Source organism: Peromyscus maniculatus, chromosome 22 (genome assembly GCF_049852395.1).
Source record: "Peromyscus maniculatus bairdii isolate BWxNUB_F1_BW_parent chromosome 22, HU_Pman_BW_mat_3.1, whole genome shotgun sequence".
In the NCBI taxonomy this organism is placed as follows: domain Eukaryota; kingdom Metazoa; phylum Chordata; class Mammalia; order Rodentia; family Cricetidae; genus Peromyscus; species Peromyscus maniculatus.
In genome coordinates, this window is record NC_134873.1 from 18,899,974 (window position 1) to 18,926,784 (window position 26,811).

Sequence of the window (26,811 nt, forward strand, 5' to 3'; positions counted from 1 at the left end):
CTGAGGACAGGCTGCAAGAGTGAGAGAGTTTTGATCGACAGGATTTAGTGAACTTGGAAGCAGCCTCCAAATTGGACACCCCCCTCTATACACACCTGCTAGCCTTTCTAGCAGGGGTTGATCTTGAACGCTGATGCTTCTGGGAAGCACAGGTCTTGCTGTGGAATCTGGAGACCTCAAAAAAAAAAGAACAGGAACAGGCTAAGGTGGGCATGTTCATTTCCTTCTCCATCACACTGACCAGTCTGTTAAATGAGGGGTGAGTGAGGGGCAGAGGTCCTCCACCTGGAAGCGAGGAGCGGAGGGGTAGCTCTCAGGTCTTATATCCCAGCTTGCAGGGGAATAGGTCGTCCTCCCTGAAATCCCTGGTTCACACCTGTGTGACTTTGCCGCCGGAGTTACAGCGCTGTAACATTTGGCGGTACTCTGTTGCATAATAAACCGCCCCCCAAAATCGGTGACATAAAACCCCATAGTCATCCGGTTATAGCCATGGTTTTATGTCAGGTATTTGGCAGGGTATAGGAATTGCCTGTCTCTACTTCACGCTTTCTGGGCTCTTCCTTGGGATGACTGAAATACTGGGGTGCATAGGTGTGGTGTGAAGGACTAGAGGCTTCTTTCTTCCCATGTCCACTGCCACTTTGGATGTCAGGACGGCCCCTCAGAGCTAGAACGGTTGCTAGGCTGCAGCCCTGCGTGCCCTATTCATGTACTGTGTGCCCCTTACTCATGTTTTAGGAGACTGCCTACGGCAGAGGCATCTGGAGAGCAAGCAGTGCAGATGCACCGTGCCGAGCTACCTGCCCTTGCCTCCTGGCAAGAGCAGCATCCCTCCTACCGTACCCTCTGGGCAGGGAGTGAGGTCACCGAGACCAGCCCAGGACAAGGGGGGGGGGGGTCACCGGGAGGGTGGAGTTGCAGGGATTCCAGGTGGTAGGAGTGCAGTTACCTCTTTCCAGTTTCTGTTTGGGAAACGGTCCACCGCACGCAGGACGTTCCCATGCAAGCAGGGCTTCCCGTACAGCGGTTAGCGTATCCACAGAGATGGTCCTGCTTTCCTGCTAAATTTTAAAGAGTTCTTACAGTACTGCAGAGGCAGAAGCAAGCAGATCTCTGTGAGTTAGGGGCTGGCCTACTCTATACCTAGTGAGCCAGCTCCAGACGAGATGATGTAGGGAGGTGTGTGCAAACACAGCCAACCCCGCATCTCTGCCTTCCTCTCAGACCTCTGCCCACCCTCGTTTTTCACTTTACCAAGGTCAGTCTGACGGACTCCCACTTCAGTTATGCCACATGGTAAGGGGGTTGGGGAAGGAGGGGGGAATTTATGCAGATATTCTTGGATCCAGACGCAGGTCTACGTCTTCAGTTACATAACTGGAGGGCGGGACCTGAACATTTCACCGTTCCAGCCAGCAGGTGGCAGGCTCCACCTCGGAACAACCTTATCCCCTTCAGAAACCTGTAAATGAGGAGGTAGTCTGTGTGTAACAGTGTGTTACACAAGCATTGCTGCTTTAAAAACGTTAATGATCATCTCACATGCAATTTCTGTAGCATTAGTAACACAAAGTTAAACCACTTAATATGAGGAGCCAGATTTATCAGAATCAATTAATTGTCCTCCCTTCCTCCCTCCCACTTTTCCTCCCCCCTCCCTCCCTCCCTCTCCCCTTCCATCTATCTCTCCCTCCTCCCCTCCCTCCCTCCTTCCCTTCCTTCTTTTTTTCTTACTTTCTTTTCTTTCTTGAGACAGGGTCTCACTATGCAGCCCTGACTGTCCTGGAACTCACTATGTAGACCTGGCTGGCCTGCCTCTGCCTCTGCCTCCTGAGTGCTCCACTGCTAACATCTGTGTCCTTACACCTCTTAAATTCTTAAAGATAATTTGCTAATCTATTCTGGGAGAAAAAAAAAGTGTGCTTACTGGCCATACTTTTTTCCATTTTCAAATGGATACATGTCATAATTTAATTCCTACTTTGTACATAGCACTAAACTAGATAGGAGGGAATATTTATTTATATATATTTATATAAATATATAATTTATTTATTTATAACCTATGGAGACAGGGTTTCACTGTTAGCCCTGGCTGTCATGGAACTCACTATATACACCAGGCTGGCCTCAAACTCAGAGAGATCCCCTTAGCTCTATTGGGATTGAAGGTGTGTGCCACCATGCACAACCTGGAGGATATGGAGACGTGTGTATAGATTTTCTTATGCATGAGTGTTGTATTTGTGTATGTGCACATGCATTACATGCATGCCAGGTGCTTGTGCAGCTCAGAAGAGGAAATCAGATTCCCTGATACTTCAGTTACGGATGGCTGTGAGCCTAGGTCCTCGGCAAAAGCAACAAATACCCTTAACCTCTCTCCATCCCTGGGTATATTTTTTTAAGTGTAAAACAGCATCCCCACAAAGTAGGAAGTGGAACATAGACTTGAAGAAATTGAAAAGAAACTCTACAGAGTCCAGTTTTTGGGCTCAGTGCCCAGGTGCCCTCAGAAGCCACCGAGGCAGTGTCTGCCCTGGCTGCTGTCCCTGTGTCTGGTGGTGGTGGTGGTGGTGTGGTGAAGAAAGCTGCCACCCCAGTGTCCTGCTTGGCACTGGCATTGCTGCTGGGCTCTCCCATGGGAGCTGAGAAGCAGCACCCTGTAAGAGCCCCACTTCCCCACGCCCCCTGCTGGCTTGCTGGTTATCGTCCCCACCCCCTCGTGTAGTTAGGAGACAGGTGGAATCATCGTTAAGGTGACCGTGTGACTTATCCCGTAAACTGGACTCGGTTGAGAGTGAAGGAAAGGGGTGCTGTTATGCAGACACCACAGGCATCATCTAAGGAGCACCTCCTGAAATGGAGGGCCCGGGCTCACTGTTTTAACATTCGGTGTCTGTGTGACGAGTCACTCCAGATTTGGTCAGAAGTCTAGGCACGGTGTGGCTGGATTCTCGTCTCCAGAGCCCTCTGAGCTGATACAAGGTGTCAGCAGAGGCAGAGGTGTCATCACCATCCGAGGCTTGTGAGGAATCTTGCCAGGTCACTGGTTGTTGGCAAAATGTATTTCTTTGCAGCTGCGGCTGAGCTGTGGTCCCTGCTTTTCCATTCATAGCCCACCTGCAGCCCCGTGCTGTAGGGCTGACATAGCCATCTACAACATTGACAGTCACTGCCTCCAAAGCCAGCTGGAGTGCATCGCTGTGATTTCCTCTCCTACCACTGGGGGTGCACTCCCCTTGGCAGTATAATGTTACGTAATCTAAAGGATCACTTCAGCATATTCACAGTTCTACCCGTAGTCCAGGGGAGTGGCGTCATGAGAGTGAGTGTTATTGAGGGTTAATTCCTAATTCTGCTCACACCAGTCACTCTGATTATCTGATTCCTCGCTTTTCAGTTTATTGCTTCTGGAACCTCTTAATTAAAAAAAGAAAAAGAAATCTTAGAAAATTCGAGGCCCCGCTTAGGGGCACATGCTGGTCTTGCTCCCCTCCTTCTCCTCCTGCAGTTATTTCCCTGACTGTGTGGTCAAGCCCCTTCGCTCCAGGGGATTGGTTTTTTGTTATCTCCCTGGTGATGTTACTGTCTGTGGAGTTAAGCCTTTTAAATCCTGTCTGTGCAGTCTCTTGACGTCTCTGGTTCTGATGATCTCCTCCAGTGAGCCTCACATATCTGCGCCGCGATTATGCCGGACATTTCACCCCATCTATCTGCTCCGCTCCCTCGGTCACCGGCATAGCCGTTCTCTTTGGACAAGCCGAGGTGATTCCCGATACGTTCCTCTGATCTCACTCGGGTCATCCTCCAATCTCCTTCCCGTTGCAGACCCGTTGACCCGTCTCTGTCTTCACTTCTCTCTTCATTTATTGGAGACGTGGCCGTCATTAACTCAGTCGTATGCGACTTTGTGTGTGTCTGTACCCGTAGGCATCGTCCCGGGGACACGCGCATGCGCCTCTGGACGCCAGAGGTCCACCTTGTTTTATGAGACCGTCGTTATCCTGAAACTTCCCGATTGGGCCAGGCTGACCGGCAGCAAGGCCCAGGGACCCACCAGTCTTTGCCCTCCTAGTTCTGGGATCACAGGTGTGGACTCCGGCGCTTGACTTTTTTTTTCTGGTTCCGGAGATAAAGCTCGGGTCCTCGGGTTTGCGTGGCAGACAACTTGCCCGACGGAGCCGTCTCCCCAGTGCTCGTTAGTATGTGACTGTTTAAAAAGAAATCCATCTCTTCTGCCAAGGAACGTCCTGGATAATTAATCGCTTTCTCTAAGAAAGCCGTGTAATGGGGCTGACGAGTGTTGCTGTACATCCATCACCGCTCCATCTCGGCGCTCAGCACTCAGTGCTAACCTGCCACGGTTCTGGGACCATCGTGCCTTGTCCTTTCTGGGAAGCCATCAGTTGAGGAAGTCTTTGTTCTTTTAAGCAGTCTCCTCCCTCCTCTCGGCAGATCCTTTCTTACCACAGGGAGATGCCTGGAGTCAGGCTCTCCCTCCACTTCTGCTTCCAGGGCTGCTCACTTGTTCGTGTTCAACAGATTCTTACCAGGTAGCCGTTAGTTGACCCTGTCGTAGGTGCTGGGGTCTTCCTGGGGCGAGCTGAAGGTCTGTCCCTTGATGGGGCTTGCACTGGACAGAGAATGGATGGAAACGAGCAGCCCAAAATGTCAGTTCTCCAACAACGAACCAAGAAGAAATGAAGTGATGGTTCTCTGTAGAGCAGTAGACGGTGGGCAGCTCTGTGAGATAGTCAGCAAGCTACCGACATTGACTCAGGTCACCAGTCCATGCTAGGTGCCAGCCCTGACCCCAGCAGTGCTGGGCAAATGTTCTACCACTGAGCTGCACCCTCACCCAGAACAGAAAAATCTGAACAGGCAATAACAAGTCAAGGGATTGAGTCAGTAATCACAATCTTTCTCACAAAGAAAAGTCCCTTAGTCTTTGCACCTGGGAGGTTGAAGCAGAAGGATCAGAATTTCAAGGCCAGCCTCAGGTATGTGGCAAGTTCTAGGCCAGCCCTGGGTCGTCTGAGACCCTGGTGCCTGGGGTGGGGGAGGGGGAGGACAGAGACAACGCACAGACCGAAGGAGACCAACCAACTGTGCCTCAGTGGTTTTGTTGCTGAGTTTTATTAGACATTTAAGGAATTAGTACCAGTGATTTACAAATTTTCCTATTAGATGAGACCAGAACACTTCCAAACTCATTTTATCGAGCCAGAGCTTTTATGATGCTAAAATAACAGTATTAAAAGCAAAAAATAGACTAATGAATAGATGCAAAATACAGTAGCCAGATATTAGCAAATTGAACTGAACATAAAATCCTATACAGCATAACCAAGTGAGAATTGCTACAGGATCACAAAGTTGGTTCAGTACGAAAAATTCAATAAAATAAATATTAATCAATACGGAAAAAAATCACTATTAATGGAATAAAGTACAGAAATTACAAGGTTCTCTTAATAAATGTGAGAGGGAATGTGGCAAAACTTAATGCCTTTTTGTGATTTAAGAAAAGAAAAAATCTTAGGGATATCGCTCTGGTGGTATAATGCTTGTTATCCAGCATGCGAGAATCCCTGAGCCCAGTGCCCAGCCTCAGAGAAACTGAGCAGGATGGCACGACAGCACTCAGGTGGTAGAGGCGGGAGGATCAAGATCATCCTTGATTACATAGCAAGTTTTTTGTTTTTTAAAGATTTATTTATTTATTATGTAGGCACCAGATCTCATTACAGATGGTTGTGAGTCACCATGTGGTTGCTGGGAATTGAACTCAGGACCTTTGGAAGAGTAGTCAGTGTTCTTAACCTCTGAGCCATCTCTCCAGCCCCTACATAGCAAGTTAAAAGCTAGCTTACACCATCTGGTGGGAAGCAGGGAGGAAAAGAGCAGAAATGCCTGCGGAGAGTTGAAGGGAGCATCTTCAGCCTCAGAGAGAATGCCCGTCAAGCACAGCGAGCGGCGAGCAGCTAGCGTGATAGTAAAAGAATGGACCCTTTCTTTGTAGGATCAAGAGTGAGACAAGGATGTCCGCTCTCGTTACATGCACTCAACATCATGCTCAGGGTCCTCCCCAGGCAATTACACAAGAAAAGGGAACCAAAAAGTGCAAAACATGAATAAATTTAACCAAAGAAATAGTAGGCTTTTACAACATATCACGAAGTGTTACCGAGAGAAGACTAAAGGAGTCAGAAAGACGTGCCAGGCTCCTGGGTCAGGAGTGTGAGACGGTCCAAGAGCAGCGCTCCCTAAGTCATTCCGCAGATTCACTGCCATCTTCTTGAAAATCTCAGCTGCTTTGTGTGACTCTATAAGCCGATCATTACGTTTATATGGAAACACAGAAGGTCCCTTCCAAATTTCCAAACAAAGTTGACCAGCTGGCCAGCACTTAGTTCAAGCCACAGTAAAAGGACGCCACAGCACAGGCATGAAGATGTACATGAAGATAAGTGGGGTGGAGTTCAACCTTCTACATTCACTCCTTATTTTCCCACAAGGATGAGAACACCGTTTACCAACGTTCCAAGATTAGTTGGCTCAAAATAGGGTGCTGGGGCAAGCAGATATTCGCGTGCAAAAGAAGGGGGTGGACTCCTTCTATAGATAAGATAAAAAGTTATTTAAAGCAGTTCACCCAGGGTGCTCGGGGATGGCCCTTGGGGTAAGATTGCTTTCCATGTAAGCATGAGGAGCTGCGTTCAGATCTTAGCACCCACATAGAAACAAAAGCAGATGATCATGGCCACACATGCCTTTAACCCCCACACTGGAGGGGAGTGAGGCTGAGACAAGATGATCGATAGGGCTTGCTGACCACCGACGTACCCCCAAAACCTGTGAAGTCTGGGTTCAGTGTGAGACCCTGTCTCAGGAATAAGATGGAGAAAGACAGAGGAGGATGCCAGTGTTCTCTGATCTCTCCGTGTGCGCACATGGGCATGTGCTTTGCATACTTTACACACTGGCACACATCACATACACACTGAATAGATCACAGTCCTGAATGTGAGAGCGAAAGCATAGGTCCAGGTTCCTCATCTCTCTCTGAGTTAGACCCCACGGGACACCCAAGCACAGTGTGATCAAAGGACTTCATCAAAATTCAGAACTTTGATGCTTTAACAGCTGCCATTAAGAAAGTAGCCGGGCGTTGGTGGCGCATGCCTTTAATCCCAGCACTCGGGAGGCAGAGCCAGGCGGATCTCTGTGAGTTCGAGGCCAGCCTGGGCTACCAAGTGAGTGCCAGGAAAGGCGCAAAGCTACAAAGAGAAACCCTGTCTCGAAAAAACCAAAAAACAAAAAAATAAAAAAAAAAAAAAAAAAAGAAAGTAAAAGACAGCCGGGCGGCAGCGGTGGCGGTGAATGCCTTTAATCCCAGTGCTCAAGAGGCAGAGGCAGGCGGATCTCTGTGAGTTCGAGGCCAGCCTGGTCTACAGAGTTCCAGGACAACCAGGGCTACATAGGAGATCCTGTCTCCAAACAAATAAGCAAAAGAAGGTGTGTGTGGGGGGGGGGGAGGAAATGTCCCACTGTATAGGAAAATTATACATTTGGCAAGGAACTTGTGACCAGTATGTTGAAGATGTTTAAACCACAGCAGCAGTAACTACAGAAAAACCAAGTGACATGGTACGAAGCAGGCACAGGGGAGGTAGAGTTGTGAGGACCAGAGGCTGTACTGGTAAGATGGGTACAGGGTTTCAGGCCTGTTTCACAACAGTGTGAAGAATATGCTTAGCCTCCGGAACTGTGTGCTTGAACATGACTAATATGGTGTGGATTTTGGTTTCTTTTAAAACTACAGTTTAAAAGGTAAATTAGGAAGAAAAAGAAAAAAGAATAAATACACTTAACCGTGAAGAGGGAAAAAAAGGTAAATTAGGGCTAAAGAGATGGCTCAGAGGTTAAGAGTGCTTACTGCTCTTCCGGAGGACAAGAGTTCAGTTCCCAGTACCCACGTTTCAGCAAATCTGACCCTGTCTTCTGGCTCCCGAGGGTACCTACACACATGTGGCCAATACGTGCAGACATACATATGAATTTTATTTAGTAATTTAGTGCCTAGGTATGATGGCACATGCCTATAATCCCAGAACTTGGGAGACAGAGGCAGGGGGATCACTGCAAAATCAAGGGCCAACCAGGTCTGCATAGCGTTGACCTTGGCTCAAAAGATAAAATAATGAGGAAGGGATTTGAATGCATTATTTCTTCAAAGAAATATACAAATAGCCAACAAGCAAGTGGGAAAATGTTGAGTAAAATAACCATTAGAGAAATAAAAATTTTAAAACCATGAAATGCTGGACATGATGCTGGTCCATGCCTCTAATGGAGGTAGGTGTGGAAGGACCCTTTGGTCAAGGCAGGCTTAGGCTGCCTATTGAGATCTTGTCTTCAAACAAATAACAAAACAAAATTCATGTGAGATGTCACACTCACAAGGATGGCTAAAATAAATAATGCTGACAATAGCAAGTACTGACAGAGATAAGGAAATCTTAAATCCCTCATAGGTTGACAGGGAGATTGTAAAATTGTTCAGCTATGTTGGAAGACAACGTGTTCTTGTGGTAGTTTGAATGAGAATGGCTCCTATGGGCTCATAGGTTTGAATGCTTGGTCCCTAGTTAGTGGAACTGTTTGGGAAGGATTAGGAGGGATGGCCTTGTTGGAGTGTGTCACTAGGGTGGGATTTGAGTTTTCAAAATCTCATACCAGGTCCAGCATCTCTTTCTTTGCCTGCTGTCGGTGGGTCATGATGTAAAGCTCTCCACTATTTCTCCAGCACCACACCCGCCTGCCTGCCAAAACACTCCACATGATGATAATGGACTATTAACCCTCTGGAGCTGTAAGCAAGCCCCTAGTTAAATGTTTTCTTTTATAAGTTGTCTTGGTCATGGTGTCTCTTCACAGCAGTAGAACAGTAACTAAGATAGTCCTCAGCATGTTGAACAACGTTGCCATGTGTTCCAGCAGTTCTGATCCTAAGTATATACCCTTGAGGACTGAAACCTCCGTAGGAGGGTTTGGAGACTAAGGATTCATAGGAGAGGGGATCTGTAAGAGAATGGACATTATCCCAAGGGGAGGAGCCTGCTTAATTGGCCAATAACCTTTTAGAACTCTGAGCTCTTGAACACCATCTGAGGCCAGAGGGATCCTGGTAACAGTTATCAGCTTGGGATGTTTTAAATACTGTTTTTGTCAATTTCTGAACATTGCCCAACTCTGCTGTGTGTATTTGGAGGCACTATTTATTCTTCAGCCCATGTACAGCTGCAGAAGTGCTGAGTTTGAAAGCAGAACATTTGCAGTGGACCCAGCTGTGTGAAAAGATGGCGCTTATCAAAGAAAGGAGTGGTGTGTCGTTTATAAACAATAAAGCGCTTCCCTCCCAACTGCGGCCGGGTTATTCTTAGAGCAAAGAGATGGTGAGGCCTGCAGGGAAGCGGGGCTGAAACCAAGCCGCCGTCCCGCAAAGAGCCGTTTCTCCTGGCTGTCATCACTCACCCACAGCCCTTTCTTCAATGTCAGATCCTCTTTGATTTGTACAGGTGGCCGCCAGAGCCAAGCCGGAGAGCGTCTGCTCTGCTTCCATGTGTGGGAACACCAGCGTTCCCTGACGACCCAGCCACGTGAATTGTTTTATCGTCTCTGCATTTTCTCAAGTCCACCAGTGATGACTGCTGTCTGCTTAAGATCCATACACATGGATTTAGGGGAGATTCTCCAATATATTAGTAACTGGATGTTATCTATATAATTTCCTTTTAGTGTCTGATTCATTGTCTGTTCATCTTCATTTAGTGTCCAATTATAAAAACACTCACATGCCATGTATTCATGAGACCTTTGGCTCACCTTCAGCAGAACAGATAAAAATTGTCTCCTCCAGTGTTCCCTCCTGAGCTCTTTTCTGCCCTGGGTGCACCTCCAAGAAAGCTTCTCTGTAGTTCCAGATCTCACATGCCCAACACTGATCAACTTTCCAGTTCTTAACTCCAGACAATGCTTCTTATGTTGGTTCTGATGCCTCTACTCACTGACCTCCTGGGCATCTCCGAGTCTTACCTGCTCTCTGTACACAAACAGTTCTACTAACGTTTCCATTCATATTTTTGGACTTCTAGAAGGCAATTTATTCTCACTTCCAAAAAGCAATAGCTGAAGCTCTTGCAGATAGTTTACATACCTAACTTGGTAGCAAGAATTTCTAAAGCACCATTTCCTAACCTTCTCTGCAAAGGACCTCTTGCGGATTGCTCATTCACTATGCAGAGTACCAGGTCCCAGCCCTGGGAAGTCTCACTTAGTGGCCCTGGGTTGAGGCAGAGGAGACTTGTTTTATTTTGTTTCTCAAAGAAGTACCCAGAAATTTCTCAGGTCCAGGCACATTTGGCAAAGGCCGTGTCAGGGCGGCACTAAGCAGCCGAGATGGCCTTCCCTTGCTGGGTTCGGGTGTGCTGTGCATGCTGCGGCTTGGCCACTCATGTTGCCCTTCTCTAGACCTCTCAGAGTTGTTCGTGGCAGCTGGGCACAGCCAGACAGTGGGCAGCCTTGCTGGCAGAGAGCCCTGTGCTCTGGACTTTGTTCATCAGTGCGGAGGGTGCAGGACTGGAGAGGAGGACCAGGCACAGACAGATGCATGGAGATCCCTCTGCCTCACTTTCCAGATCTCATCCTCCTTGGCCTTCCTTTCTGGGGACACTGGCTGCTTGTGTGACTCCAGCTCTTCGGGACTTGTGACCCTCATCCTTTGCCCTTCAGCTGGCTGTACCTGTTGTTTGTCAGCCCATAAAGTCCGGGTTGTGCTCGGCTCCATTTCTTCCCACCGTGCAGTCTGTGAGCGTGTGAGAGAGAGCTGAACAGCCGTCCGCTCAGCACTGGCTAGAAGCGCCTTCCAAAACAAGGTTACCTCCTCACAATGTGGTATTTTGAAAGCTCTTAGGTCTTTGATCCGGGGGTTTTCTTGTTTATTCATAGTCAGCAAGCAGTACGGCAGCATGAAACTATTTGTAGTTGCCTGGTATACTGTATTTTCTTAGGTTTATGCCTTTGAGTCTGGTGTCCTAGCTGCCTTTATCTCCTCTCTTCCCCATCCTCCCAGCTTGTCTTTGCCAAATTCTCTGTATCCTGTAAAAATTAGCTCAGTGGTTGCTTCTTTTTCTAGTTGCCCAGGCTGATGGCCATCTCTTCATGGTTTCCTGTAGCACACAGAATAACTTTTTCGAAGTATTTATCTCACTGTTAGGACCATCTCTGTATTGTGTGTTATTGTGCACATATTCCACCACTGGTCTTTAATGTGCTACGGTTAGCAGCCCTTACAAACCAGTTCCCTGGCACACAGCTTCAGTGTTGATTAAAAACATTGGGAAAGTTAGGGTTTCTCACTTGTTCCTGTTTTAAATGATTTGTGGCCATCGAAGTGTTTGTGTTATGCCTACCCCCACTTGCAGAAGAATGTAGGAGAGGGAGAACATCCAGGTTTGGCAGAGGGTAGGGAAGAGGAGTTTTCAGGATTCTGGTGTAGGGCGTGACTTGTTAGGTCTGAAGGACAAATCTTAAATTACATATGACCTTAGGCCCAACGACTTTCCATGTGGGAGTTCTCCCAAAACCACGTCTGTACCAAGCACACTAGGACTTTTGTGTGAGGATGTCATCGGCATAATTCAGAGTGGCTGAAAGAAGAGAGTGAAAATATCAGCCAGCCAGTAGTGAAATGGTTACGTTTACTAGGAGAGTTGGAAAGAGATGGCTCAGAGTTAGGACCACTGGATGCTCCTCCAAAGGACTCAGGTTCGATTCGCAGCATCCATGGAGCAGCTCACAACTGCCTGTAACTCCAGTCCCAGAGGATTTAATGCAGCAGCCGTGCGTGTGGTGCACAGGCACACATGCTGGCAGAACACGCATACACATAAAAATAATTTGAAAATTTTACTGTGGTGTGTAAGTACTGTGGAGTCCTATGTGGTAGTCTGTCAGAGAGCTGTGTACAGCTATGGAAGAGGTATGTAATATAATATGTGCATGTGTTTGTGTGTGGAGAGCTAGGGATTAACCCTGGTTCCTAATGCTTTCTAGACAAGTGCTCTGACACTGGGGAGCATCCCCTGCTCCCCCTACCCTTTTTTATTTTTTACTTTTTTGGGGGAGTTGGTGTGGTACCCAATGATCCTCCATCTTTAGTTTCTAAGTGCTTGGGACTATAGGTACATGCCGTCATACCCAAAGTATAATTGTTATTGAATGAGAGAAACAGGTTGCATATCTATATTCTACATAGTATAATCTTATTTTTGTAAGAGTAGATGATTTTGCATGTGTTTACTATTTCCTTGTTTATGTCTAGGAACCTGTTTAGAATAGTAGACAAGGGGAAATTCTGCTCATCAAGTTACATTATTTAAATATTATGTTGCACCACTTGATTTTTTTTCTAGTGCACATGCATGTGGGGGGAGTGCACATGTGTGTGTGAGTGCATGTGGCAGAGGACAACCTCCAGGTTGTCATTCTTAGGAACACTATCTCCCTCCTTTGAGACAGGGCCTATAATTAGCCCTGGACTCATCAGTGAGGCTAGCCTAGTGAGCCATAGAGACCTTCTCTCTCCTTTCCCATCTCTGGCACTACAAGCGTGTGCCACTGTACCTGGCATACTTGTGTGGGCTCCGGGGGTCTGACTCAGGCAAGCACTGTGCTAACCAAGCCGTTCCCCCAGCCTGTACATGAGTAGAGGCCAGAGGCCAGTGTTCAGGTGGTGGTCCTCTGTGTCTGCCGTGGGCTCTGGACATTGAACTCAGGTGTGTCTCGAGCGGTTAAGTGATTTTACCTGCTGACTCACCCACCTTCCCAGCCCTTCTCTCCTACTGTTAAAAAAATACATCTTTTTAAATTTTGTGTTTGAAACAAGATCTTACTCTGTCGACCAGGCAGGCCTAGAACTTGGAGTGATCCTTCTGTCTCTCCTTCCTGAGTGCTGGATGACAAGCATGTGCTGCTCTAGCTGGCTGGTTATTTTCAGTGCCATCTAGAATTCAGTTCCTCAAGTATTCCAGATCTTGTTTGCTCCCTTGCGAATAGACATTCAGCTGTTTCTGGTTTTCTGCTTTCCAAATGTAGTTTCAGCGGTTCTTTTTTCTCCTCTTATGTGGTATGGAGAGTGATCTAGTGAATGCTTTTAGGCCAGGACTCCTGTGCATTTTCAGTAGTAAAACGGTTTAATCTGATGAGGCCTTCCTTACTGCTTTGCATTCCTACTACATGCAAACTTGGCTGTTTGTTCGCATCCTTGTTTATAGATAACATGCTGCTTCTGTGACTTCTTGTATGCACTCGTGCACATCCATCTGGAGGCCCGAGAAGGACCACGGGGTCTTGTCGTATCACTGTCTTTGCCTTTTTCCCTTGACAGAGTCTGTCACCGACCCCGGAGCTCACTGACTGACAGGTGCCCCTCCCAGGCTGGCCGGCCAGAGGGCTCCATTGGTTCTCCTGTGCCCTTGCCTCCTTGCCCCAGTCCCCCAGAGCCGAACTCAGGGCCTCATGTTCGCATGGCAAGCTCTCTTATCCACTCACCTAGCCCCTCATCCTCCTGATACAGAACCGTCAATTCCCGTATAAAGCCGCAGAAGTAAACAAGTGAGATGTGAGCTGCCAGTCGAACCACACTGAGGGATGTTCCTCCCTTCCAGCCCTTCCCAGTTATAGGCGTTGTTTTTCTTACTAAATCTGCATCCTCTTGGCTTAAAAAAATAGTATGCAGAGAAAAAGAATTCGGTCCGTGAACTCAAATTGTGGTTTTATTGGGTACTGCAATAGCTGGGGTGGTGCCTTCGCAGTGTGTGCTGTGGAATGCCAGACGCCACTCAAGAACATTGCGGGGATCAGTTCAGGACTTCTCCTTCTTGCCGCCTTGATTCGACAACTTCATTAGGAAAACGTCGACCCCAGGCTTTGCCTCTATGCATTCACAATTTCGTCTGTCCTAAAGGGGCTGCGTTTAAGGCAGCGACCCTCCATCCTCCGTCCTTCATGCCCCTCTCAGCCCCAGGGGTGTCCTGAATGGGAGAATGACCGCCGGCCTGGCCGCTGTGGCCTCCTAGAAATATCGTTATGGATGCTGAGTTCCAGCAAGTTTTTCTTCTGGAAAGGCAACTGAAGGGAGTTGCTGAGCGCTGTGAGACGCTGCTGTTCCTCCTGAGCTGCGGGAGCAGGTGGGACAGCCGCGGCCTCTTTCATAGGTAAAGGGGTTTTGTAATTTGTAGAGACATGTTTCAGAAGCTGCATGACAACCAATTATATTTAATTCTTTAGTCATAGTTTCTTGTCAGAGAGCTTCTACTCTTAAATCTTGGAAGATTAACAAAAATGACACGAATTACATTTCTCTCATACATAAGTCACTAAAAAATACAGCTTTATTAGGGTAAGGGAAGCTGGGGCTTAGCAATTCTAATTTTCACTTGTGAAAAGCAAAGTTCAAAAAAATGTGTATTTTAGAATGAGGATTCCATTTCAAGCTGGTGGAGCGAGGACATGCTTCGTAGCCTTTTCCATCTTACTTCAGTAAGTTTCCAAATACTTAAAACTGGTAAGTTAGCATCTGAAAAATCATTAGCAGATACACTAACAAGGGAAGAGGAAGACAAACCTTAGCTGTAGAATATCCACGAGAAGCTGGTCTAAAGCAAGGGTAGGAAGTAGGGCAGGGAAGTGCGGATGCCTCGGCCGCCACCAACGCCGCCGCCAATGCCGCTGCCTCTGCCGCCGCAGGTGGAACAATGCCTGGAGCCTTTGCACTTGGAAATAGCTGCAGTGGGAGAGCAAGGGGCCCCAGACAGTTAACGGGGTGACTATGGCCCTGTGCATGCGATGGAGGCATCTCTAGCAGATTCAGTGAGTCCAGGAGCGTGGTCGGCAGAGACAGGGCAGTGTTCCAATGCTGGCGGGATCTAGGAGAGGAGGGAGTCCCCTGTCTAGGAGACTGCAGAGGTCTCACACTAGGGCGTCCGTCCTTCTGTCCCTCCTGCACGCCCCTGAGAACACCTCCTTCGCTTCAGCTCCAAGAGGGCATTACAACAGAGCAGGAAGCTCTGGCTACAAAGTGGAGCATTTGGGTCGAAACCACTCATAAGGAGGGGCACAGGCAGAGAAGGTTCAGAAATAGAAATAAGAGAATAAGTAAACTACATTTGAAATTTCTCTCTCTCTCTCTCTCTCTCTCTCTCTCTCTCTCTCTCTCTCTCTGTGTGTGTGTGTGTGTGTGTGTGTGTGTGTCTGTGTCTGTGTCTGTGTCTGTGTCTGTACAACTCCCAGGAGTCAGTTCTTTCCTATCACCCTGTGGGGCCCCGGGGACTGAACTCACGTAGTCAGTCTGGGTGCAAGTCTCTCTACTCACTGACCCATCCCACCTCTCCAAAACTACATTCATAGAACGTCCACTTTGTACTTTGAGAGATGAGAGCAGTTTTTTTTTCTACTAAAAATAATTAAACTTTTAAAAAAATTTACGTTTTATTTTATGTATGTGGATGTTTTGTCTACATGTATAACTTTGCACCATGTGTGAACCTGGTGTCAGTAGAGGCTGGATAAGGGCATCAGATCCACTGGAGCTGGAGTTATAGACGTTGTCAGCCATTAGGTGGGTGCAGGAATTGAACCTTTGAACCTTCTGGAAGAGCAGCCAGTGCGAATAACCACTAAAGCCATTTCTCCAGCCCCAAAATTAAACTTTAGACTACAAAAAAAAAAAAAAAAAAAAAAAAAAGTTCAGAGTCAGGTGTAGCTGCACACACCTTCAATCCTAGCACTTGGGAGACAGAGGCAGGCAAATTTCTGTGAGTTCGAAGCCAGTCTGGTCTACAGAGCAAAATCCAGGACAGCCAGAGCTATACAGAGAAATGCTGTCTGGGAAGAAGAAAAAAAAAAAGATGACTATGATCATGATGATGATGGAAAAAAGGAAAAGAAATTCAGTGACGGGCTGGTAAACAGTGTTCATAGGAAAGAGTGAATATATGAGCTGGGCTCTAGAAGGGAAGAATATCTGCAAATGTGTTACATAAGGAAAAGAAGAAAAAATTAAGGCCTGGGGATGTGCATCTAACAAGAGGCTGAGAAAGCAGCTAAAGAGAAGGCAGAGAGGTGACATTTAGAGTGAACAGATCCAGTGTCTGGATGGTTAGCCAAGCACACCTTGATTATTTTCATTCATCTGGACCCAAACCATCAGAGTGCTAAAACTTTAAGTTAGGTTAATAACCAGTATCCTTCATGACTGCCAACAAAAAAGGGAGTATTTCGGAACTGTTTGACATCTTTCAGTGAAGAAAGTGTGTTCAATAACAAGCTGCAGAAAGCATTGCCTGCTGGAGATCCTTTACTGCTGGATGCTCTGGAGCAGACTCAGCCTGGGGACCCCAGCCACGGGTAGTGTTGACCAAGACTACAAGCGAGGTTACTGCAAGACAGTTTATTATGTGTGTGTGTGTGTGTGTGTGTGTGTGTGTGTGTGTGTGTGTGTGTATGAATGTGTGCATATGTGTGCTTATGTGAGCCTGCATGTGGGTGCGGGATCTGAACCCACATCCTCTGCAGCCTCTCACAAAAGGCTTTAGAAAAGCTGACTCCTTAAGAAAAAGGAACGAGAAAAAGAGAGCCTGCTTCCAGGAGGTTAGAAAATGTTGAAAAACTGAAGCTGTAAATGTTTGCTGAGCTGAAGTATCCAGTGTAACTTTCTACCAACAAGTTACATAGTCACGTCCTTAATCCTAGCTCTTGGGAGAGAGAGACAGGTTTGTGAGTTCCAGGCCAGCCCGGGTTACATAGCAAGTTCCAGGCCCGTCAGGGTTATATAAAAAGACTCTATCACAAAAAGAAAAATAAATTAAAATTAGTACAAATATTTAACCGAGAGAAATGAAACTCTAGTTGTATGTCCCAGTATGGTAGTCATTAGACACGTGTGGCCATTTAATTTTAAGTTAAAATTTAAATTTTAAATGAGTTTCTTACATGCAATAAAAATATCACGTGTGCCCAGTTGCTACCATACTGGACAGTAGAGAAACAGCACATTTCCCTTAAAATTCTGTTGTATAGCACTACTCCAGGGGAGTGTCCATTGGGTGTAGCCTCCCACAACAACAACGACGACAACAACAACAACAACAACATCCCTCTGTGGCAGCATTGCTTAACAACTCAGACCAGAGGAGCTCCAGGCCAGAGCCCAGTCCCTGCTGAAGGAAAGCTCATTTTCAGAGAGGGAAAATCCAGTCACCGTGACGGAGAACCAGCAAATAAAAGCACACACGAAACAAATGAACAGACCAAGAACTTTAGAAAATGGTGTGTTAAAAAATACTAAACAAGGGGTTGGGGATTTAACTCGTGGTAGAGTGAATGCTTGCCTAGCAAGCACAAGGCCCTGGGTTCTGGTCCTCAACCCTGAAAAAAAAAAAAAAACTAAACAAATCAACTTGGAATATAAAGATAATTGTTTGGTTTGATAGAAGGAGGTCATCTGTTGTACTATATTTCCCAGGCTGGCCTCAAAACTTGTTCTTTGGCACATCTGTGTGAGCCTCCTAAGTGCCGAGATCACTGGTGTTTAAGCTGCCACATCTGGCTATCAACTTAAAAAATAAAAATAAAAAAAGGAACGAACGAATATGAAAAAAAGAGGCCAAATAGAATCCAAGAAATACAGAACATTAAGGATCAGCTCAATGAAGGGGCCGGATAACAAATGAGAGGCAGCCAGAGTGAAAATGGGAGAACGAGGAGTCGATTTTGAAGAAGATCCTGAGGCTGCAGAATACTGAACACAGATAAAAGATGGAAAATGGATGATCGTGGAAGGGCTTGAAGAGGAGAGTGAATAGAAGGTTGTAGAACTCTGTGCCCAGCTCATCTATTTAGGGTAAAGAAAGAGTAAGTTTTTTTTTTTTTTTTAAGAAATCCATTGCAATTGGAGCAAAGAAAAGATAATACTTGGAGGACAAGTAAATTGAAGCGAGGGGAGAGTTGGGACGTGGAAATGGTGCATTTAGTGGAATTGATAAGCATGGGTAAATCTAAGCCACAAATAGTAGCAAACAATACTAGTGATAGTTGGTTAGCACTAACCGACTTCACTGGGATTAAAGTAAGTCGCAGCGATCACAGCTGTGACATGGGACGGGTTGAGACATGATTCGATTGAAAGGATTTTAAGTTGCTGAATAAAGTGTTCATGTTAAAATACAGGAGATTCCAGACTTACTGGAAGATTTAATAGGCTTTGGATCAAGGGCCTTCCACGGCAGGGTACTTTTCTGCCCGAATCCTTTCAGATGGTATGGCCTGGAGCTCAGGATGATGTTCCAAAGGGGGCAATTAGAAGTGAAATGACAGAAACGGCCTCAGAGGCACCAATCTTAAGCTTTTTCTGGTAGGCTGTTAGTCTCCCAGGTGTCAGGGCCTGTCATCGTGTGCCCTGGCTGAAGAGTGTGCCATGCAAGGAATTAGCTGGAGGCTCCTTGAAAATACAGCGACAGGAGCTCAGAACTTAAAAACAAAAGTGTCTTAGAGCCCGGTCCGTGGCCGTCAGAGGAATCAGGTCCCAGCTCTGGTATGGGAAAGCCCACAGCAACAATGGTTTAGGTACAGGTCACCTCCCGGTGCCCATGGTGACATCTGCCCCACATCTGGAGGCTCTGTGTCCTGATTGTGATACTTGGATGTCCCACACTGAGCTCTGGATGTAGCTTCTCTCCAGCTGCTCTGAAGAATACCATGTTGTTCTGGGATGCCTCTCCTGCCTTCTGCATACTCTTTCTCTAAGTACCGTGACTGTTGAGGAGCTGGCTTTTGGCTGGAAAGAGTAATAAGACATGCCTGGCTCTGTGAGCTTTAGTGTCTCTACTGCATTTTAAAGTTTATTCCCATAATAGCCGAGGAGTCTTTTTAGTCCCATAAAAGCACCCATGGAGTCTTTGTACGGAAAAGCCCATTAGGTGTTATGGCTCTTGTTGTTACCCCCACCCCGTGTGTGTGTGTGTGTGTGTGTGTGTGTGTGTGTGTGTGTGTGTGTGTGTGTGTATTCAAGCAGTAAAATTGCCAAAATTTAAGATAGAATAAAATGAGAACTTAAAATAATTCTGGTCCTGTGCCATTTCCGAGATGTTAAAAAAAGTAAAGACGCAGAAAAATGGAATATTAAGGTGTTTTTTTTTTTTTAAGAAAAGACATAGCCGGCAGTACTAATCAAAAGACATTCATAAAATCATATTAATCTTAGGAAAAGGACCTTGAGGCAAAAATCTTTATCAGAAAAATTAGAATGGTAGGTTTTATGAGATCCATGTTTTATCTCGGTTTTAAAGAGTCCTTACCAGAGATGGAGCTTATCGAAGATGAAAAGATGAACAATTCTACACTAATAACACCTAATAATATAGCTCTATGATTTAAAATTTCAATGGGCCTGTGAGCTGGCCCGGTGTGTAAAGGCACTTGTCACACGCCTGATAACCAGCGTTCTATGCACTGGACTCACAGGACAGAAGGAGAGAATCAGCTCCCGTAAGTTGTCCTCTGACCTCCACACGTGTGTCACGGCTCATGTGCTCCCACATATAAAAATAATACATGTAATAAATTAACTAAGAGCACAATCAAAGTTGAGACGTATGTAAGCAGGTGGCCTTAACAACCTTTCTCAGCAACTGTTAGACTTAGTAGATAAAAACGAAGACTGTAGGAAATTTGGACATGGGCCGGGTGGGTATCTCAGTTGAAATAGTATGTGATTTACAAGCATAAGGACCAAGTCCAGTCCCCAGGGTATAGTGGAATGTGCTTGTAACTCCAATACTGGGAGCTTTGCTGAGACTCCCTAGCCAGACAGTCTAGCCTAATTGGTGAGCGCCATGCCTGTCTCGGAGGTGTATAGCTCCTGAAGCGGTTCTTTGGCCTCCATTCATGTGTGCATACAGGTGCACATGCACTTGCACACATACATGTACTGCCCACATGCACACATATGGAATGGGAGAAATCCACGGAGTCTGCTTTAAGGGCAAAGGAATTTATTTGGGGTTTAACTCACTACCATGGGAGATTTATCTTAGGGTCCGGGAAAGCTGAGCCATGTGCCATGCTGATTTGTCTGGTCCAAGATCTCAGCATCCAATACCGTGAGGAGGCAAAGAGAGCGCTGCGTACGTGCATCCCAGGTCTTAAGGGTCCCCAGCAGCCATACCCCAGGGGCAGATACTTCAAGGTCATAGGTGGAACAGCTACCCACTACACATATGTATATATAAACAAAATAGAGTTATTTTTACAAATCTGATTGTTTCCATTACTGATTGCATTCTTAGAAAACACATAAAAGAAGCCTCAAAGGGAATTCATGCCACATAGGCTATATTCTCAGGGAATTCAGTAACAACCAAAAAGCTTCCGTGCATTCGGAGATTGAAAGCTTTGTTGACGTGAACAAATTCCTAAAACAGCACTGCTATTCAAAACTGATTCCAGATGGAACAGAAAACCCAAATAGCTGGGAAGGCTGAGACATGAGTGTTGAGAGTTTGAGGCCATCCATGGCAAATATCAAAGCCTCGTCTCACAGAAGGAAAGGGGACGGGAGCGGCGTGGGGGTGGCAGGGGTGGGCACTAAGAGCATTGGGTTAGTAACTTTATCTTTCCACAGAGGAAACAGTCGGGCCTGCCTGGAGGACGTTGCATGAATGAACATTCAAATAAAAGATGCCAGCATTACAGAAAATTTCTCAGATCCTAGAAAAACTAATAAGCATTTCTACTTTATTTTTTTAGACTTTAATTATATTGGCACCATCAAGTTAGGAAATCATCAGAAAAAAAAAAGGAACATGACAAGCCACTTCTGTGCATAGATATAAATGAAATATAAACAAAATAGTGGAAGACAAATGAACAGCTGATCCCCAAAGACACATCATGACCACACTTGCTTTATTCCAGAAGTTAAGGACCTAGTATTATAATTGAACATAGATTTATAGTATGATGGAGTGAATCCATATAATCGTCTCAAAAAACATAGATGAAAACTTTACAAAATCCATTGAAAATCTAAACACGCATGTAACAACTCAAGAAAACCCTTAGATACCCACTAGTAGGAGAGATGCCCTTAACCTAGTGTGCGGTCCTTTGCTAAGTCACGGCACCCATTATGTTTACTGCTGAGATAGGGAGGCAGTTTGTTTTAGGATTTTAAGCAAAATAAGGAGATATGCTGTAGCCACTCTTATTTGCTGTGCTCTTAGCAATCCTGAACAGTCAAGTAAATAAGGAAAAGAAAAGCTGTTTCACTACTTGGTGACTGACAGTGTAGAAAGGTGGAGACATTTTCCCGGGTAAATCCTTAGAATGAGAAAAAGCATCCGGGGAACAAAGCTAAAAATGTATGAATTAAGCTATGTCAAAATGTAGAACTTAGGTGCATTCAATGATCAACAGCGAAGAATCACTTTTGGAATGGTGGAAGACACATGCAAAGTAGCCTGTCTCATAAGAAGTTAATATCCTGAGTATATAAGGACCTACATCTCAACGAGAGACTCCTCTAATGCTGTTGAAAGATGGTAAAGATGAACACACTCATGGAAGGGATTGTTGGGTGTGTAAAGGGGTCCCTTCCCTGCAGAGTTATCTACGGCTCTGTCAGCTCCCACTGAAGTCACAACAGGTTGTGTTTGTGAGTAGGGGGAGTAAATGACAAATGTATTCTAAAGTTCAAGTGGGACTGCAAAGAGTCCAGAAAAAAAATGATGCCGGGCATGGTGACTCACACCCTTAATCCCCGCACTCAGCGGGTAGAGGCAGGTGGATCTCTGTGAGTTCAAAGCAAACACTCCTCACGGACTCTTGCTGTGGCTGAATGGCTGAGGTGGCATGCTGTAGTAATTAAACTGATGTATTGCCCAGGACAAAATGTCTGTTAAATGACTTTTATACAGTTGGTTACCCTTATAGGAAAAAAAATGGATTCTTGCCTCATACCTATCAAAATCTATCAGCGCTAGGTTGGGAGGAAAAAGGACTGTGAATTTGAGACTAGCCTGGGATATATAGTGAGTTGTTTTTTTTTTAAGAGTCATAGCTAAATATATTCAGACTTAAATTGAAATCTATAAATGACAAACCTTTAGTGCATGATGGGGGAGGTATGCACATGAAAGCCAGTGGACAATTCTGTGGAGTTGATTCTCCCCTTCCTCTTTCACGTCAGTTCTGGGATCAACTTCACTCCATCCCTCCTGCACGGCCCCTGCTTCAGAAAACCTAAAGGAGAAATTATACAATATAGCTTTCCTAGGTTTAAAATACAAAAATATAAAGAATTGTGGCAAACCAGTAAGAGGGCCAGGCCTGATGGCATCTACAATTGTGATGGCAGTTGGATCACATGTTCAAAGCCATCCTCTGCTACATAATGGGTTGAGAAGAGCCTGAGCTACATGCAATCCTGTCTCAAAAAAGATTAAAAAAAAAAAAAAGTAAGAGGATAATCCCTACCAGCCTCCTAAACTGACTCTTTATCAATCTTTGAAACAGTAGGAGCAGTTATTTTAGAGAAGCATGAACAGCCTACAAATATAGGCAAAGACACCCAGTCTTTTTGCTTCTGAGGAAATTGCAAGTTGAAATCACAGTACCGTTTACTCCCCACAGGCCTAGCAAATGTTGAAGTATCTGGCAGTGACGAGGGTTGGAGACAGTGTGGAGTTTCGGGAGCTCTCCACACAGCTCATGGGAAACTAGTGTGACTCCTTCGTAGAGCAAATGAGTTGGCAGTGGTTACCAAAATTGGAATGTACACGGCCATGCAAGCCAGTAGTCCCAAACTTAAGAAATTCTCACATGTGGCCATCAAGCATCATGACATAGAAAACCTAGTAGCAACATTGTGAATAATAGGACCATATGGAAACAAGGCATTACTCATTGTTCATCGGCAGTGGAGTGACCATCTAAATTATAGGAAACTAAGCATGAAAGTACCATCAGGCAATGTATAAATTATAATTTATAAAAAAACATATATCCGGGCGGTGGTGGCGCATGCCTTTAATCCCAGCACTCGGGAGGCAGAGCCAGGCGGATCTCAGTGAGTTCGAGGCCAGCCTGGGCTACCAAGTGAGTTCCAGGAAAGGCGCAAAGCTACACAGAGAAACCCTGTCTCGAAAAACCAAAAAAAAAAAAAAAAAAAAAAAAAAAAAAAACATATAAATTATAATTATCTATATACCCACATAGATAAATTATAACAGTTTTGAGTGAAAGAAAGCAAGCTGATGAACTTACATTTAGCCTCTGTAGGTTTTAAACATTTCTTCACAATGTCTCATTGTCTACCATTGTGAAAATAATAAAGCTAAGGAAATCATTAATACAAAGTCCAAGTTAGTGCCTACCAGGAGAAAAGGAGATACGGTAGGAGGAGGTCAAGGGAGAACCCGCAAGAAACTTCAAAGTGACTGTCAGGTTGTTTTTCAGGCAGAATACTGGATAGATGGACATGATAACTTTTATAGTTTTATGGCTTTTAAAAGTATAGCACATATTTTATACCCTTTTGAACTTAGTATGTAACCAAGGATGACCTTGAACTTCTGATCCTCCTGCTCAGACCTCCTGAGTGCTGGGATTACAGGAATACCACCACATCTGGTTTATGTGGTACTGGGGATCAAACCCAGGGCTTTATGCGTGGTAGATAAGCATTCTGCTGACTGAACTACATCCCTAGCCCAGTGTCTGTTTTGGAGGCTTGAAATGGAATGCTATCTTTTTTTATTATTTTTATCTATTTATTTATTGTGTTGGGGGTATGCATAGATTGCAGCACATATGTGAAGGTCAAATAATAGTTGTGGGAATCAGTTCTCTCCTTCTCCCGTGTGGCTCCTGGGCATCCCACACAGGTCATCAGGCTTGGTGGCAAGTGCCTTTATCCATCTGGCCTGCCCAGAATTGCAATTACTTGTTAAACCTTGACTTAAAGCAGTATTTTCAAGAATACTCCAGAATATTGTTAAGATTATTAAGGATTATAAATGCAGACGCTTATTTCAATAGTCAAGTAGTTATTTTAATGTTGTTTACTAAGCCTTTGATTTCATGGCTGTTAGTGTTCAGGATGTAGGTACAGTGAATCTGTCTCATATAGACTGCATGAATTATTGTCCCAGGTGGTTCTTTGGTATACCAACAAATCATGAAGTGAAAATTAGTCGTAAAGGTGAATTAAACTACTGTGTTCTGTTTCCATTGGTTGGCTGTCTCCTACTTGTAATTCTCAAAAAAATGAAAAGCTGAAAATAAAGCTGGAAAATTGTGTTCCAGCCACATGTTCTAGTCTAAGAATAGGCTCTGTAAATGCAGAGATGAATAAGACATAGCTGGTCTCTTCAGAAGCAGGAGTCTAGCGAGGATGGAAAAGGAGTTCGACTCTGTGATCTAACATGGTCGGTGTGCGGGTGGGCATGTGCACAAGGTCATGGGTAGCCTGGAGAGGCGGCACTGAGCAGTGGAGCGGTGAGAAACTCTTCACTGAGGAGACTCCAGAGGCCTGGGAAACAAGCAGGAGACATATATATATATATAAGACTGGTGGGAGAGGACAGGCCTGGGAAAGGCGTGTGCCCAGGTCTCCAGACCTAAGGGACATGATGTGCATCTGCTGTGCTCCTTGGGGGTAGGAGATGAGAGAGGTGCAGGCTGGGAATGCATGTGCCTGTGTGGAACATGATGGTGTTCCTTTAGCTCTTGGTGTGTATGGATTATTAGCCCGTGAGAGCTACTAGGAGAAGGCCTTGCTCTCTAGGACCAGGGGTGGGCTAGAGGGGAGAGCCTGCAGCAAGCATGGCCACTTGTCAGTGAAAGGAAAAGGAGCAGAGAGCAGGGGGAGGGAGGGAGGAAGGTCAGAATTCCTACTGTGGTTTGCTCTATGTAACTTGAGGGGAAATAGGTTGGATGTAGACTTTTCCCAGAATAAAATGGGTTGAAGGGTCCGTGGTTGCTAAGATATCCAAAACACAGTTTCTGAAGATGCTGGTATTGACTTTATCATAATCAAATATTGACTTTGCCTATATGGTCTTAAGGGAAAACAGATTTGTGTTTATGTGGTGTTAAAATACAGCGAGCAGAATATAAAAGTTTAATAGTGGTGAATGCCTGTAAGTCCAACATTTGAGGCTGAGCAGCAAGATTGCAAGTTGAAGGCCAATCTGAGCTCCATCGTGGGTACCATTAATAAATGATAAGTGGGAATGCAGTATTGATGAGCCACATAGCTGCACACAGCTATACTTTCTATTCCAAGTGTCACATTTGATAATAAATTGTATAGACAGCAGACTTAAATATTCAAACTTATTGCTCATTAATATCCTGCCAAAATCTCAGACAGCAGTGTTATTTAAAGGGAATTGGATGGACAGCATACAGTATATATAAAGAGCCTCTATGGGAATTTTCAGAGGCTGTGGGTGTATATAACCCAGAAGTATGAGACCCTGGGTTTACTTGCCATCTTAAAAAAACAGCAAGAGGCAGACTAAGTAAGGGCTATAGAATAGAATATTCTGTTCAATATAATTATGAAATTTTATTCACTTTGTGCACATGTACTATTTCAATGAACAATCTTGGGAATTGATGTTTCTGCTTTCCAGAGAAATCAATAGAATTCCAACTTTTTTTTTCTGTACCTTGTAGTACATTATCATCTATCGTCACAGGTCTAGTGCTCACAGCTTGTATATAGACTTACACTTGTTTAAATCTGTTGGCCCTGACAGACCCTTAATGCCAAATATTCTGCCACAGTTTTTTGTTGTTGTTTCAAGACAGAGACTTATGTAGCCCAGGCTGGCTCAAATTAACTGAGTGGTTATAGATGACCTTGGACTCTTGATCCTGCTGCCTCCACCTCCTGAATGCTGGGATTACAGGCTTCCACTACAGTAACCGGTCTGCCTTGCTCTTATTTGGAATATTCTAGCATTTAGACAATTGATTTGCTAACATGTGCTCTTTTCATTGTCTCAGCCTTTTTGTATTTTACTGGGGGAATCAAAAAATTCCCCCAGTAGGAATTACCCTAATATCTTACCAGAAATGACCCAGAAGCCTCAAAAAGGGGGGTGGGGACTCCCAATATGTATAGATAACCAGAAGACATTTACCATGTCTCTTTAGCCCCATCACTTGATAATGTGACTTTATGGTGTAGGAAGCGAGGAACCGCAGGAATGAAGAAGCCGCAGGAGGGAGACGTCAAGAGCTTGGCTGGCTCTTTTCTGCGAGGCCCAGTCACACTGACTGCAGTGAAATTTGATTTGTTCTTGAAAAGGTCTCATTTCCTTATTTTCTCCTTTGACACAGAAATCCCCTGCAAAGAAGCTGAGCCATGCAATTAGTAAATCTTTGGGCTGTGTCCCCTCCAGAGAACCCCCACATCCTGTTTTTCCTGAGCAACCAGAGAAACCACTTGACCTTGCACATATAGTGTAAGTATACGGCTGCATGGGTGGTGCTGAGATGGGGCTTTCTGCTGGGGACTCTAACTTCAAGTGCTGATCTCGTTAAGCCACCGTCCGCGTCTGCGCGGACCACTCTGCCTTCCTCAAGCCAAAACAGTGCAGCAGCCTCCAGAAACACGAGTGCGCCGAAGAGCGTTTATGGGCGTTGAAGTGGGTTCTCCACCGCTGTCTGTGT

The 26,811-nt window shown here is 45.3% G+C and overlaps 1 protein-coding gene and 1 long non-coding RNA gene across 13 annotated transcripts in view; one reads left to right on the plus strand and one right to left on the minus strand.

Annotated features, from left to right (window-relative positions):
* LOC121825144 (uncharacterized) overlaps positions 1-26,496 on the minus strand; it is a 30,783-nt gene extending 4,287 nt beyond the window's left edge. The window contains exons 1-4 of one of the 2 annotated variants that reach the window (XR_013046962.1): positions 26,280-26,496; positions 22,230-22,368; positions 953-1,465; positions 96-175 (exon numbers count right to left, since the gene is read on the minus strand). This is a non-coding gene — a long non-coding RNA (uncharacterized LOC121825144). Of the gene's footprint in view, positions 1-95; positions 176-952; positions 1,466-2,884; positions 4,544-22,229; positions 22,369-26,279 lie in introns of those variants that run through there. The other variant, XR_013046963.1, reaches the window with a different exon arrangement.
* Dtnb (dystrobrevin beta) overlaps positions 1-26,811 on the plus strand; it is a 212,287-nt gene that overhangs the window by 84,918 nt on the left and 100,558 nt on the right. For all 11 annotated transcript variants that reach the window (XM_076558737.1, XM_076558738.1, XM_076558742.1 and 8 more), the window contains exon 9: positions 26,479-26,603. In XM_076558737.1, the coding sequence (XP_076414852.1) occupies positions 26,479-26,603 (125 nt within the window). The remainder of the gene's footprint in view (positions 1-26,478; positions 26,604-26,811) is intronic.